The 14,824-nt window shown below is 42.3% G+C and overlaps 3 protein-coding genes across 3 annotated transcripts; 1 reads left to right on the top strand and 2 right to left on the bottom strand.

The window, feature by feature from the left end:
* Window positions 1-415: 415 nt before the first annotated feature.
* Window positions 416-5,695, bottom strand: LOC100837353 (fructokinase-like 2, chloroplastic). Its single transcript, XM_003562257.4, has 5 exons — window positions 5,536-5,695; window positions 4,698-4,984; window positions 3,591-4,243; window positions 1,308-1,779; window positions 416-981 (listed from the first exon to the last, which is right to left on the bottom strand). The coding sequence occupies exons 1-5, from the start codon at window positions 5,592-5,594 to the stop codon at window positions 716-718; spliced, it is 1,737 nt and encodes a 578-aa protein (XP_003562305.1). The 5' UTR covers window positions 5,595-5,695; the 3' UTR covers window positions 416-715.
* Window positions 5,696-5,829: 134 nt separating this feature from the next.
* LOC100844418 (folate synthesis bifunctional protein, mitochondrial) lies at window positions 5,830-9,213 on the top strand. The gene is given in 5 exon segments (XM_024457980.1): window positions 5,830-7,074; window positions 7,155-7,248; window positions 7,329-7,547; window positions 7,550-8,740; window positions 8,743-9,213. Coding segments are annotated over 5 exon segments (1,653 nt in total). The 5' UTR covers window positions 5,830-7,023; the 3' UTR covers window positions 8,841-9,213.
* A 1,314-nt stretch (window positions 9,214-10,527) lies between these two features.
* Window positions 10,528-14,063, bottom strand: LOC100837653 (cytochrome P450 85A1). The gene is made up of 9 exons (XM_003562258.4): window positions 13,729-14,063; window positions 12,831-13,155; window positions 12,048-12,197; window positions 11,697-11,945; window positions 11,518-11,604; window positions 11,355-11,433; window positions 11,150-11,256; window positions 10,934-11,058; window positions 10,528-10,846 (listed from the first exon to the last, which is right to left on the bottom strand). The coding sequence occupies exons 1-9, from the start codon at window positions 13,917-13,919 to the stop codon at window positions 10,759-10,761; spliced, it is 1,401 nt and encodes a 466-aa protein (XP_003562306.1). The 5' UTR covers window positions 13,920-14,063; the 3' UTR covers window positions 10,528-10,758.
* Window positions 14,064-14,824: the final 761 nt, after the last annotated feature.

Genomic DNA, 14,824 nt, shown 5'->3' on the forward strand with positions numbered 1-14,824 from the left:
AGTTGGGCAAAATTTACATTTTGATAGATGGTTCAGATGTTTGATAATGCTCCTGTACTGACGAATTGGTGACTTTAGTTGCGTGATCTGAATAGTTGTAAGGAAGGCATCAGTCATTAGACTGAACCAATTAAGACCGATCTGAAGTGTTTAAAACAAGTACGATTAGTGCTCCAAGACAACATCTTCAAGAAGAAGATAACATGTCTAAGTTTCGTCACTACTGGATCCAACCAGCGATTCCCAAATCAGGTTTCACAACCAGTACAGAAGACGCCACGGCCGCAAGATCACACCACAACACTTGTGGCCGGGATCTAACCAATCAAGGTCACAACACTGACGCGTCCACCACCCCAATGGCCACGAATGTTAGTGTGGGATCAATGCATATGACGCCTTAGTGCACGGTTCCTAAGATTGAAAATGGGGGCATCTGATATAATGGTTGTTCCAAACAGATAGAGCTAACATAGATATCGTCGTGGGGAAATGTTTTGACATGAGTCACATTTACAACAAAATCTCGGTACAAAATTGACTTTGCCGGTGTGTGTTAGTACTACTCCTGAGGCTACTATCCTATGCTCAACGAACCCATAAACTGCAGGGTTAAACTACTTCTGAATACTAACTCCAGTTAAGAGTGGGCAATTCCTGCAAACAGGTAGAGAAATCCAGTATTTAGATGTTGACAGCCTCCACATTTTTTCAGTCACTCCACGTGTGCAAGCTCGCTGTTTGATGAATTCACTGGTTGCATGACATCAGGAAGTGTTCGGTATTCCTTTTCTGTGATGAATCTCACTTCATCCTGCTCACTGGTTGGATAATCTGCCCTTTCCCTGGGAAGAAAACCCCGCTCTCTTGCAACCAACCACTGGTCAATCACACCGCATTTAATGGCATGTTTCACTGTCTTGTGCAGGTAAACCTTGTCTGTCACCAGGTGAGGATTGATTGACAGCATATTCATGAGGGCTGAAAAAAAAAAAGAACACACTCTCAACTGTCATCTGTGCTGAATTCAGTTTACACAAACAATCCAATTATTGAAGAAACATAAAACAAGAAGAAGCATTGTTTCCTGGCATGTGGTGATATGCAGATATAAAGACCTTAAGCATTATCTTTGAAATCGGTCCTTCTAAATAGTGCTATAACAAACTAGTCATATCCTCTTCAGGGAGTAAAAGAATAAGTAGCACGTATATATAACAGACTTACGAATACTTTACTCTATGTCATTTCTGTGAAATTAATGCATATTCAGCACACGCAAAGAGAGAAAATATCATCTGTGGTACCTGCAACAATGGCATCGCCTGATTGTGACATTTCACAGGTGAACGGAGTAATTGGTGCGTCTTCTGTCCCACGTACCCAACCGTTGTGCTTTTCTGTGTAATAGTGAATCTTCGAGGTCCCATTGGTCACAAAGAGGACTTTGAGATTGGCATGCCACAATTTCATAACAACTTCCGGGCTGTAGTGTTTGAATTTGGATTTTTCATCGTCTTCCGTGTCAGATTTCCCAGATGGTTTAATACCACAGAGGAATTCAATTTCCTGTTTTGTGACTTCAATAATATCAGCAGCTTCCCATGCTTCCTTGATGAGCGATTTGGTCTCCTTACTGGATGACCATAGTGGCATTGGAAGATTAAGATCAAAGAATATTATCCCACCAAATTTCTTGGAGATCTCAATTGCTTTTAACAATGATGACCGTGTAGTCGGCTCAAGCAAAGCTGACGAATTATAGTAAAACATCTTAGCCTGCATAAATAAGCATACGGAGGTCATATCTCTTTTCATACATAATGCATCACTTTTCACGCATGATGCATCTAGAAAACGTAACTACTTGATTTACCTAATTTTGGACTACATATTGCACAAGAGACCTTTAAGCTTTGAAGTTTAAAACTAATTGTTCCGTAGAGATTCTTGACATGCTCATTTTGTTTGGGACAAAGAAAGTTAGGTGCAGAGCTGTAACAAAGACATTACTGCTACGTAGGTTTCAGTATGGAGCAACTCAGCTGTTTACTGCTACATAGGTTCTTATGCAATTTTGATCTCCATTAAGTCAGTCATAGTGCAAATTTTTTCAGATAAACAAAAAATAGTGCAACTACACCAAGTTATGCACAAAGTGTTTCCTTAGGTGAATTACGATGTGGCCTGCGTGCAAAAGCATTATAAAAGCGAAGTTGCCAATAAATTATGTTGTACTCCCTCCGATGGGTATTACTTGTCTCAAATTTGCACAAATACGGATGTATCTATGTGTAAAACGCATCTAGATACATGTAATATTTCGACAAGTAATTCCGGCCGGAGGGAGTACTTTATTCCTACTGAGTTGAAGGATGACACAACTAAACCTACTCCGTCAAAGGATGAAACAGATAAACCCTGACTTGTTCTTTAAACGTTTAAGAGTGAGTACAAGGCCGATGCACACAACCCACACGCACCACACTAGGAAGATATGCAGATTTTTTTTTCGAAAGGGGAGAGCTCCCCGGCCTCTGCATCGAAGCAATGCACACAGCCATGGAAGATACACAGATATGCACTGTTCTACTTAAAGTGCACACATGCATGTAATCTGGCACCAAATACAGCACACCTGTCAATCTTAGGGATCAAGCCCGGTGGGGGCAAAGAACAACCCCTCCCACCAGTAGGCCGCATGCCCCCCACGTTCCACCCATTTATGATTTAGAAATTCACGTATAGGAAATTTGAACCCAAAAAAGCAGCCATGTCGTTGAACTTAACTAATCCTGTTGTTTGAAAATTTTGTCACATCTATCTGTTATTATTTGCTTAATTCAGTTAATTGACGAAGTACAATGATCTTACATTAGATCTTCGTATCTCTAGCTGTTGTGTGTGTCTTCAAAAAATAAATGATAGAATGAGATCTTTCCAGGTAAGCAATACAGCATTCTTAAAACCACAAGTTCCGCGAAAATTAACATCGAATATGCTTTCGTTTAGAGCACACTTGCTTGAGCACTGTTCTAGAATTAAGATTTAAGACCCATGTAAATCTTCTTTTTTTTTAGCTATGTTATGGAATATTCAGCAATTTTTTCTTGAAGAAACACTGTTCCATATCAGATTAAGCAGACATACCAAACGTATTTGTGGCACATAGACAACACCTTGGACATGTTCTTTTAATTGCTGTCAATATTTGACTTCTCACTGATAAATATACTTAATGCACTGTAACATGAGGCCAGCATGTCAAAATAGCTTCACCATGTAACAACCTAAAGGTAAGTAACAATACCAAAACTTGCCCAAACTACAGATGAAATTATCAGATGTCCCCAAAGGGACACTACAGATGCAAACTAAGAATACCAACATTGTGTTAAAAAATTAGATTGTTCACTGTTGTATAAGGTGGAATGAAGACCCCGACGACAAGTTGCCAAGAAGACATGAAAACTATTTTCAAGCCATTAACTAAGCATGCACAAATTAGGTGTTGCATGTCATAACAAGTAAACAACAAAACATGTAGGACGTGGTCTCATCCGAATTTAATTTCATGGACTTATCTTTACCTCTTTTAGAACATCTGGATTGATATCAGATTGCAGAAAATAATCCTCAGCACAATGTTTAACGCAGTTTGTTTTCAAGCTACCTCTGCTCGTCACCTTCATGAAGGATATGGCGGTGGACACTGAAGGATCCAAACTAACTGCTCGAGTTTGAACTCCATTAATATTCAAGTGATACAACAGACTTTGTCCATACTCATCATCACCTAATTTTCCCATAAACACAACCCGACTACCAAGAGCTGCTAGAGCAAGGGCGACATTGGATGACGGACCTCCAGGTGCCCTCACAAATTCATCAGGAGACCAAAACATATCCTTCATTCTACTATGAATCTCATGATCCACTAGCCTATTAGCAGGTCTTCCAGAAGGGATAAATGAGTATTTAGATGGTCCAAAGCAGCACACTAAGGGCATTGAATTGTCAACCTCTCCATCATCTTGTAATAACAATGACTCTACTTTACTTTCAAGATCATTGACTGAACTGTGATCATCTCTCTCATTAGTGGGCATCATATCTTTGCTCTGATCTTCTCCTTCATTGTAACTCAACTCTTCAGCAGCCTTTAATTTTTTCCTGCCCCTCTTTTTTGGTTCTTTTGCCTTGTCCTTCTCTTCTGTTGAGCTTGCAGTTGCAGTAGTAGCAGCTGCAACATAGGAGAAAAGTTGACTCGCTAAGGGCTCCAATATAGAAAAATCATAAAGTGCACTGACCAAGATGTTAAAAGAACTACTCCCTCCGTCCCACTATAGTGGGCTTATTTCATTTGCTTTGACTAACTGTTTGACCAAAAGTTACTCCATTTTACATGTGACTTATGTGATCAAAATCATAACCATAAGTAAGTACTTTTGTACTCCCTCCGATCCATAATAAGTGTCTAAGATTTAGTACAATTTGTAATAAGTTAGTAATCCCTCCTTCCCTAAATTCTTGTCATGCTTTTAGTACAAATTTGAACTAAAACCACAACAAGAATTTAGGAACGGAGGGAGTACAAAATTTGAGACACTTATTATGGATCGGAGGGAGTATATAATTAAAATGATGACAATTTTAGTTACATACATTCCATATTGATAAAGAAATATGTATATTACCTTTCTTGCGGCCTCTCCTTTTAACTGTCTTAGCAGCATCTTGAGTGTCCCCTGGGCCTTCTTGTGTTTCCACTTCTCGTGTATCTGCGGCAGCTTTCTTTCTTCCACGTTTTGGAGCTTTTTTCTTGGTCGTTGTGCTTTCAACGTCACTCTCTTCATCACCTGCACCTTCCGCAACATCTTGGGAACTCTTCTTTGACACAAAACTCACATTTCGGTTAAGCAACCTCATATTAGGCTTATTTGTACTCTTTCCCAAAATGTTGGACTTGTAATGTAATTGACCCCTGAGTGACCAAATTTGACAGGCGTGCATTGCAAGTAAGTCAGTTATATTTTCTCATGGTTAAATGGCTTAAGTAGCAACACTTAAAAAGGAAGAAACTTGTGTTTTACATATATTACTGCCTAACGTTGTCAGTTGTCACATGATTGAGCATGAAGCTAGTGCTTTACTTTTCAGATAAGGCAGCTACGGTAATACTCCCACTAAGATTGTGCATAATTGTTTTCAGGGAGTATATACTTGTTGAAAGAGACACAGTACAATTGTGCATAATTTTGCAGTTTGTTATTTCTATTCAAAGATTAACGAGTTACCACTAGAATGGACAGAACATAACCCGAAAATGGAACAGATAAAATTGGCAACGATCCCAGGCTCCCTGTGAAGAAAGTACTACATATACAGGAAATGCTTTCGAAATCAACTATAGAAGCAAAGCAACGAAATCTGCAATCTTCAATGTTTCCCAACTCGCCACTTACATGGCGACAGAGAGCTGAGAGAGAGAACAAGCGAGAACCTACTGAGATCTGAGGGCTGTGAGAGATTTACCAGATGCGGTAGCAAGACAGGGAGCAAGCGAATTGAGGAGGGAGAAGAAGAGACGCCATGGATGGATGGATGGGCGAGGAAAGAATCCGAACCCTCACTGCACTCAAAAACCCCAGGAGGAGGGGAAGGGGGACAAGGAGGGATTGGTAGCTGCTAATTACATGCCTACCCTCGACACGAGGATAAGGGGTAGAACCGTAATATTGCCTGGAAAGCGTATTTTTGTAATACGCCTATCCTTCGTGATCACGTAAAGAAGAAAAGGAAAGTAATTTGGCCTTTCCTCCACCCATCCGTGCTCCATCTCCACCGCCGCGACCTCAAATCTCCCTTCCTCATCCATCAGTTCCTCCCGATCCAATTCGTTCCCGCCGCCAAGGAATTGATCTCTCCTACAGACATCATCCCTAATTGGACGGCATTTCGGTTGTCTCTCATGTCTGCGCTCCTTTTAGGATTGCTTGGGGGCAGTGCGAGAACACCAAGTCTGTAGAATTTGCTCGCGAGGTCACAGTGGTGAGTGGTTCTGCCATTCTTGGCCGGCCGGCTGACACTTTGAGCATAGCAGCGGCAACTGTTGCAATGCTATCTTGTTGCTGTTCTAGGTTTTCCAACTGTTACTAGTACTGCTGCTGTCGGGAGAAACCCATCTATGCATTGGTACTTCTTTTTAGGTTTGTAGCAATGCATTGTGCTTTCAATATCTAATACTCCGTACTTATGTTTGTTTTATTATTTAAGCTGTTTTAGACCATAGTTCCCTGGTTATTCATTGAGCCATTTCTCCTTCTTAATCGTGGAGCTTATGATAGTTTTTGTGAAGATTGAAACTGAATCTGGTAGCATGTTTTTTGTGTTTTCAAGCAACCAGCACGAGCTCTGCCTTTTCATTAAGTAAAAGAAGAATTGGCCAGTTAACAAGGGAGAGAGGGGTGTCCTTCGTGCCTTAATTGGCATCTTGTATCTTGTCTTTTCTTTTACTCCCCCTCCCTGTAACTATTTATTAATTATACATATATTGTCGGAGCCTCTCGTGCTGTTTTTTATCAAAAAATAATAAGGGAGAGGAGAGACCAGATGAAAACCGATGGTAGCATCATTTTGCAACCAAGAGAACCACAAAAGAAAAATTGATTTCGTGTTCACTCTCATTCTTACCTTTATTTTCCTCTGCTGTTTGCAGTTCTACTAAATACTCTTTGATCCGCAATATAACCATTAGGGTTTGGTAAAGTAAAGAGCGTTTTAGGTTGTACAAGTAGTCTTCTAATGTGAATTGTCCCTGAAGAAAGTTGTTTTTCCGGGTATCAAGTTACTATAAATGTGATGTGGTTCTAATGTCCGGATAAAATCGGGTTGTCCAAAAAGCTCTTTTTTGTGTGATGTCTTAAGACTGGACGGGTTATTTATACTTTTTCTATACTGAATGGTTAGTGTTTGTTTGATAATAAGTTTTTTATATTCCTGGGCCAATCAAATCACATTTTAATGTCGGGTGATGGTGATCGTTACAGGCAATGTGGAGCTGGAATGTGCCTGGTACAAACTTTTTCTTGGGACATTCCAACTTTTGCTAAGCATTAGATACCCTATGGGCTTATAGATAAGTATCCTTGTAGCTTACCATGTTCTGCATCAAAGAGAAATTTAAGCAGATGATTCCTGCTGCCAAATGCCAGTTGAATGGATTTATTACTTCAAATGCTTGTCCTGGTAAAGTTCTGAGTCCTTTATTTTTCTGTATACTACATGGCATTGTTCAAAAGTTCACACATGCTCCTCCATCTTGTCAGTATACCCAAGGCAGCCTATTGACCCATTAACAAGAGCAAAGACAAATTTCTCAAGGCACCGTTCATTTGCAGAATCATCACTGAAGGCAAGCTCCCGAGAGCAAGAGATTGTCATTGCTTTAGGGGGAAATGTGGGTGACAGAATCAGTAACTTTAATTCAGCCCTTCAACTCATGAAAGATTCAGGCATAAGCATTCTTCGACACGCATGGTTGTATGAAGTGTGCCTGCATATGTCACCAATCGACCACCATTCCTCAACTCTGCTGTCAGAGGGACAACAAAACTCGGGCCTCATGACTTACTCAGACTACTCAAAAAAATTGAGAAGGATTTGGGCCGAACAGATGGGATAAGATATGGCCCTAGACCAATTGATCTTGATATTTTGTTCTATGGTAAGCACCACATAAACTCTGAATCTTTGACAATACCACATGAAAGGATACACAAGAGGCCATTTGTTATGGCTCCGCTAATGGATCTGGTAAGAACATCTACTGAAACTGATGTGGAAGCAAGTTGGCATTCACTCTCAAAATGCAGTGATGGTCTCTTCAAAATTTGGGAGAACCTTGGAGGAGAGTCCTTGATTGGAAAAGAAGGCCTAAGAAGGGTTTTGCCTGTAGGTGATGAGCTGTTGGATTTTGCAGAGAGAACTCATGTCATGGGCATACTTAATCTGACACCAGATAGTTTTAGCGATGGAGGAAAATTTCAAGAAGTGGAGGCTGCTGTTAATCAGGTCAAGTTGCTTGTATCTGAAGGTGCAGATATTATTGACATTGGGGCACAATCGACACGTCCTTCTGCGAGAAGGCTCTCGGTGGGTGAAGAGCTTGAAAGATTGGTTCCTGTGCTTGATGCCGTCATGAAGATACCAGAAATAGAAGGGAAGCTGTTATCAGTGGACACCTTCTATGCAGAAGTTGCAGCAGAAGCTGTGAGTCGAGGAGTGCATATAGTCAATGATGTGTCTGCTGGACATCTTGACCCTAAAATTCTTGAAGGTGTCAGGGAACTTGGTGTTCCATACATCGTAATGCATATGAGAGGGGATCCATCCACGATGCAAAGTGATCAAAATTTGCAGTATGAAGATGTTTGCAAGCAAGTGGCCTCTGAGTTATACTCGAGAGTGCGCAGCGCAGAAATGGCAGGAATTCCTTTGTGGAGATTGATTGTCGACCCTGGGATCGGTTTCTCAAAAGATTCCAAACAGAACCTCCAGCTTCTTGCTGGTCTATCATCCGTAAGAAGAGAGATGAGCAAAACAAGTGTTGGTGCTTCACATATGCCAATGTTAGTTGGACTATCCAGGAAAAGATTTCTAGGTGAAATATGTAACCATGCCAGTCCTGTTGAGAGGGATCCTGCTACGGTCTCTGCTGCTACGTCTGCTATATTGGGTGGTGCAACATAATTAGCGTACACAATGCCAGATTTGGTGTTGATACTGCAAAGATATGTGATGCACTACTCAAGCAAAGAAACACTCGGGAATTATTTTGACACTGAAGACGAAAGTAAATATTATATCCCTTTTTGACAACCAGGCCAGAAACTGTCCAGGTTGATACATTTGATTTTGTATATGTGTTCTGCATATCTGCGTAAGAGTAGGATCCCATGTCACTAAGAGCTGACATAACAATGAGATGATAAATTTTGAGCAGCTCACCCAAAGCGAGCTTTCCCCTATCGTTCTAATTGCAGTTTCTCTAAATTGAGTTCAGTCGAGTTTTTTACTTGTCAACATATTTCCATTAGCTTTAGAAACTTGTTGTATTTCACTTCATACCCATTGGCATCCATCTATCTGCTATGTTCACATTATGTGGAACTTCTGCCCTTGTTGATGATTGATGACACACAAACTTGAGTATTTCAGATTTAACCTTCTTTTAAACCAAAATCAAGGAATTGGATCTCTTTTTTGCTCAGGTGTGAACTATTTCTTCTTTCTGGGTAAGACTGCACTCTTTTACTTGTGACCATATATTGCTCTCTGCACAATGTCAGTGCACTGATTCCCAGATGCAATAGAATTTGGGAAACATGCAATGCATCTGCGAGGTTCTGTACTTTTTTTCATCACATGGGATGATTGCCATCAGTCCATCATTGCATTGGCATTGTGCGTCTACATCTCCTGAGATAGAGGAGACTGATATATACATACAGACATGTACTTGCATATGCTTCCTTCAGTTGCACCATGTAAGCCAATGGCATGCTTGTTCATGCAACGTGTGCCTGTCTCCGTCTTATGGTTACTTGTGCTGCTACGTACGCCTGCATTTGCATATACACCTATCCTTGTCACTACTTTGATCTGTAGGCATTTGCTGTTGACTGTTCCTGCGCAAGTGTTATATTACGTTGAAAGTATTCATGTTAGTTTTCTTGGCATGATTGCTGTACTTTCAGATTGGTAAGTATGTTAAGTCCGTGGTGTAATTTGCATTAGAAGATCAGTGCACCACCTTAATCTGAATGTGCCGCCTGTGGATGAATGATGTTTATGTAAAACTGGACTTGCTGGACTGGAGTCTGTTCGAGTTAGCAGACCTGCATGTGCCAGTGTGTACAACTACGGATATTAGCAGGTGTTGTTTTTACTAAATGGCATTTCTATTAGGAGGTCCTTCAACACACCAGCACCTGGCGCCACGCGCCACTTAGCACCAGTGCAGTTGAGGAAGGCAGTGGTGATGCTTCTGGTGAAAGTAAAGTTGTGTTACTAACCCTCACAAAATGCCATTTTAGTAAAAATTACACAAGTAGCAGTGGTGATGCTTCTGGTCAAGAAACAACTATTGACATCTCCAGCACTAGCAATCAATATTGCTTTTCAGTCTGTTGAAGTGAAGGAAAGTGATTTTCCCGATCATTAATATGTTGTCTAACCAATTGAAGCGTGTTGTGTTCATTAGCATGAGGCCCCTCGTTGCCTTTTGCAGGGCACTGAGAGCTAGCATTGAAGCAGTTTGCAGCTTTACCCAGCTCGGTAAGGAAAACTTCTTACTTGTTCCTTTGCCCCTCGTTTAACATATTCTCTTTATATCCTTCATATTTTGCAGTCAGTTTGTTCATTTGTATACTACTAGTGGGCATGGGGAGCAGGAACTTTCAGCTTTCTGATAATCTTTTACCTCAGTTTGGACAGCTCATGTCTGTATCCAGTTTGAAGATCATAGAAGCCAAATGATACTTCTGTTTCATTTTGAGAATTCATCTACCAAGAGAATACAGGAGCACCTTGTGGCCTTTTACGTTAGTTTCCTAGTGAACCTATAATACCTATACTATCCCTATGTTTCCTATTTCTTACAAGTGCTGAACTGTTCTAATCTTTTCCTCAGGGCAGCATCAGCATCACTCTTGCCTGAGTTTGGGTCCTATCTAAACTTTGCAAAATGTTGCAAGATCAGTAATTTTGAACTCGGATATGTAGCCCGTTGGGAGCTTCCACCCGGGGAAACTTCAAAATTGTGTTTGTGCCTTCTTCCTCCCATCTGCAAGAAGCGATGCCAAGTCTCTGTCAGTAAATGTTGCAGGACATGTTCTTAGTAACTGCATGTGGATTCATAAGAGGAACAGACCTGTATCGAGTAACGAAGTAGTGGAGGAACGTTGCAATTTCCGCTGTGCCTACTTCCTTCCCAGGGCACATCCGACCACCTCCTCCGAACAACATGAAGTGTGGATGTGATTCCATGTTCTTCTCCTATTTTCAGTAAGCACTACAAGGTTAGGACTTCCTTGGTAATGGTATTAGTGGTGTTTTGATGGTAACTATTTTTCGCTCTATTACTTACCAGCCACCTCCATGGATTGAAGGTCATTGGGTCAGGATACAGGCACGGGTCGTAATTTATCTCCCTTGTGTAAACATAAATTCTCCAACCTTTTGGAATGACATACCCTGGAAGAAATTGATAATACAGATTAGAACTAACTTATTATTTACCTAGAAAATGCTGAAGTAGTAGAAGCTGAAGTAGTGGAATATTTGTATCTCACCATTCATTTCTACGTCTTGAGTAGTTTTTCTCAGCAGCCCATTCACAACTGTAGCTAATCTTAGCGTCTCGAAAATTACCTGCACAGTACAAGTACTCCATGAGTTCATCATGATCATTACTAATATTACATTCACATTTTTAGTGTGTTATCTCCTACTTACAGCTCGAGTGAAGGTCATGGACTTAAAATCATTATAGTCGATAGCTTCCTCTGGCGATTTTCCCTTCCTGATATCAAAATGCTCTTTCTGCAGAAGTGAACAGAACATCAGTAAAATGGAGAAATGCAAATGACTCTGCTTTGAAAATCAACTTGATTTCAGAGTATATATAGCTGTACCCTGAGTTCTTCAAGAGCTTTTGGATGGTCTGACAGGTACTTGACCGCCATCATTGAAGTCGTCGACATGGTTTCATATCCAGAGTAAATGAGGGTGATGATCAAATCAATGATCTGCTCGTCACTAAGCCTTTCCCTGGTTCCATCATTGCCGCTTAAGAGAGCATCCAGCATGTCATTGTGAACAAGACCAGAGGATCGTCGTTCAGCAATCATCTTCTCTAGCATGGATACGAGCTTCTTCCTCGCCTGGGAAAACCAACAGTGGTTTGTTAGAGGAAGGAGCAAGTTCATCTCTAATCGATGTTGGTGCAAGTTCAGTATGACAGATTCGTGGTAGGTATATTATACCTGGAAGCCTTGGTAGTAGCTTGTTCCTGGAAGGTTGATGGGCAAGGAGATGGTGCCGAGAACAAGGGTGTAGAGCTCAGTCTTGAGGGCATCAGAGAGTGGGCCAGCAGTGATACCAGCAATCTGCCTGAGTGCAGATAGCAAGGCCATCTGAAAGGGAGGAAGCCAGATATGAGCAATACTGTTCAGTACAAGATGTTGCCATGCAAAGAGATACAGTATACAATGAAGAAAAACTCTGGAACCCAGAAAGCAACAATGTCCTAGAAACATGTGTTGGATGATGATGATGATGCATTCGCTTTGGAAAGTGTAGCTAGAGAGATGCTCTCTCCCCTCTGTCTACTGGTGCTTTTGTGCTGAGGAAAGAGGTGATAAATATTTTTGGTTATCCAGCAGTACAATGCTTCTAGAAAGCTAAAGATTCCCCTTTTGGCTAGAGAAGGGGAAAGGAGAGGATCTCCCTTCCTTTTCTCTTCTCTGTGTTTAAAAGGGGGCACCATCATCATTCTGTCTATGCCATTGCCCACCGGAGGGGGCAAGCGAAGCATCAGTTAGGAGGGGATGAGCAATAAGGTCAAAAGAAACGACTCTTGCTGCCAACCCAATGTCAACAAATGCAGTAAGGATTTCCATCGTGGGACCCACGTAATTACCCTTTCAGTAACCCCCACTTTTCATCAATCAGTAATACTTTGCTGCTCTATTGCCATTGCGAGGACCATACTCCTAGTAACTGAAAAAGAAAGAGAAGAAGCATTTGGTGTTAGAAGAAGAACTAACCTCCTTGGTCTTGTCCTGGATGTCGACGAGGTCGCCGGCCCAGCCGTGGAGGTGGGAGCGCATGAAGGCGTCGATCTTGGGGAGGAGGCTGGAGCGGATGGAGGCGGGGCGGACGAGGGCGAGCATGGAGCCCCGCATGGCGCGGTGGAGCGGGCCGTGGACGGCGGCGATGTTGTTGCGGCCCAGGATGTCCAGCATCGACTGCGGGTAGCCCGGGACGAAGCCGCGGCCTTCCCCTTGCTGCAGCATCTGCCGGTTCAGCTCCGGGTCCATGCACACCACCGTGGGGCAGCCCAGGATGTGGGTCCGGAACAAGCTCCCGTACCTACAGGACCACCAGTTTGTTTTGTTTTAAAAAAGAGACATATATAAATAAATGAAACCACACGCTCGAGGTATTGCCAGCAAATGCCATTTACGAGCTGTAAAAACCAGCAAAATGCCTTGCACATCATGGTGTTGGAGCAACGTTAAGATTAATTATTTTGTAGAAAAGGGGGGGGGCCAAAGTGGGGATTGGTGGGAGTATAATCAGTCTGGTGCTTTTTTATTAAGTGGTGATAATGGTGCTTTAGGTTAGGAGGATCTCAGCGAGCTGGAACAGTGATGAGTGTGTGAGCTTTTGGGGGACACAGCACTGATGTTCCTCCTCTCCAGCAGATCACTTTTTCCCATCAAAGTTGCTACTACTACTACTCGTACTAGTAGTACCACAGGGACTTTTCCTTTCCTTGGAGATCGAAGAAGAATTACGGAGTAGGAGTAGCAATCAACCAATGATTGAAACCGGCCAGGTTCGGGAAAAGGGGGAGAAACAGAACAGATAACAGAGACACACGCGCAGAGAGCTCTGTTCCTAGGATCAGGCATCTTCCATGCAAAATGTGTGTGTGCTTACCTAAGCCTCCTGGCCTTCATGAAGCTCGGCCCTTGCTTGAGGAACTCGGTGGTCTCGCCGAAGAGAGGCCACCCCATTGTGCCCGGGGGAAGCCCCTGCTTCCTGCTGTACCTCACCTCGTTCCATCGCAGCAGCAGGCTGCTGACCAGCACAATCCCCACCAAAACGCCAATCAATACAGCAAGCACCATCTTCCCTTTCTTCCTCTTCTTCCTCCCTCTTCTTCTTGAATGCTCTGTTTGTTTTAACTTTGAAGGAGGAGGAAGAGGAAAATGGTGGTGTCTTGGCTAAGGAAGAGAGATGGACAAGTGCTTTGTTGTACTGACGGAGGAGGAGCCTCTTTATATAGGCCACAGGCCACAGCAAAGGGGAGGAGGAATTATTGCCTGCCTCCTCTGCCTTTTAAAAACATGCCATCTAGTATTTATCTCTTGTAAATGGCATGTCATAAATAGCATTACTATTTTCTTGACCAAGGGGGCCCACGTTCCAATGAGAAGTCTTGACCGTGGAGAATGGGGAGGTCAAGACAAGGGTCAGATGCCATGGACAACTGCCGCACCAGCACCAGAGAAAATTGTACAGAAAACAACAACAATAACTACTGCTGGGCTGGCAGTGCTAGGGGTGGAAAAACCAGCACACAGAGAGAGAAAGAGAGAGGGGAAGAGAAACTAGGCCTGCGGCTACAAATACGTAGTGGCAGGATAGGAGGCGCATGCTTGGCCTCGGAATTGGCGCCCGCCGCGCCTTGGGTTGTGCATTTGGTCAAAACGAATAAAACGCGATATGCTGCCCATGTGTGCTTGGTTTTTTCTTGCCATGCACACATGCTTCACGGAACCAGGTCATCCACGCAAAAACAAAAACAAAATGAGTGTATTTCTGTCTCTCAGATAGTAAGGAGTAGTATCGTGAAACTTCATTTTATTTTATTTCATTTTTTAATGGGTCGGATAAATTGATCTCTTGACCGATCCAAAGCCGTATTTGTGCTAAAATGTGGTACTTCTGTAACCAATCAAGGACACGTCGGACCTCGACGCGAGGTTGTAGGTTGGTTCCTTCTATCAGTAAGAAAAATTGACGAGAAAGC

This window comes from Brachypodium distachyon, chromosome 1 (genome assembly GCF_000005505.3).
Source record: "Brachypodium distachyon strain Bd21 chromosome 1, Brachypodium_distachyon_v3.0, whole genome shotgun sequence".
Classification (NCBI taxonomy): domain Eukaryota; kingdom Viridiplantae; phylum Streptophyta; class Magnoliopsida; order Poales; family Poaceae; genus Brachypodium; species Brachypodium distachyon.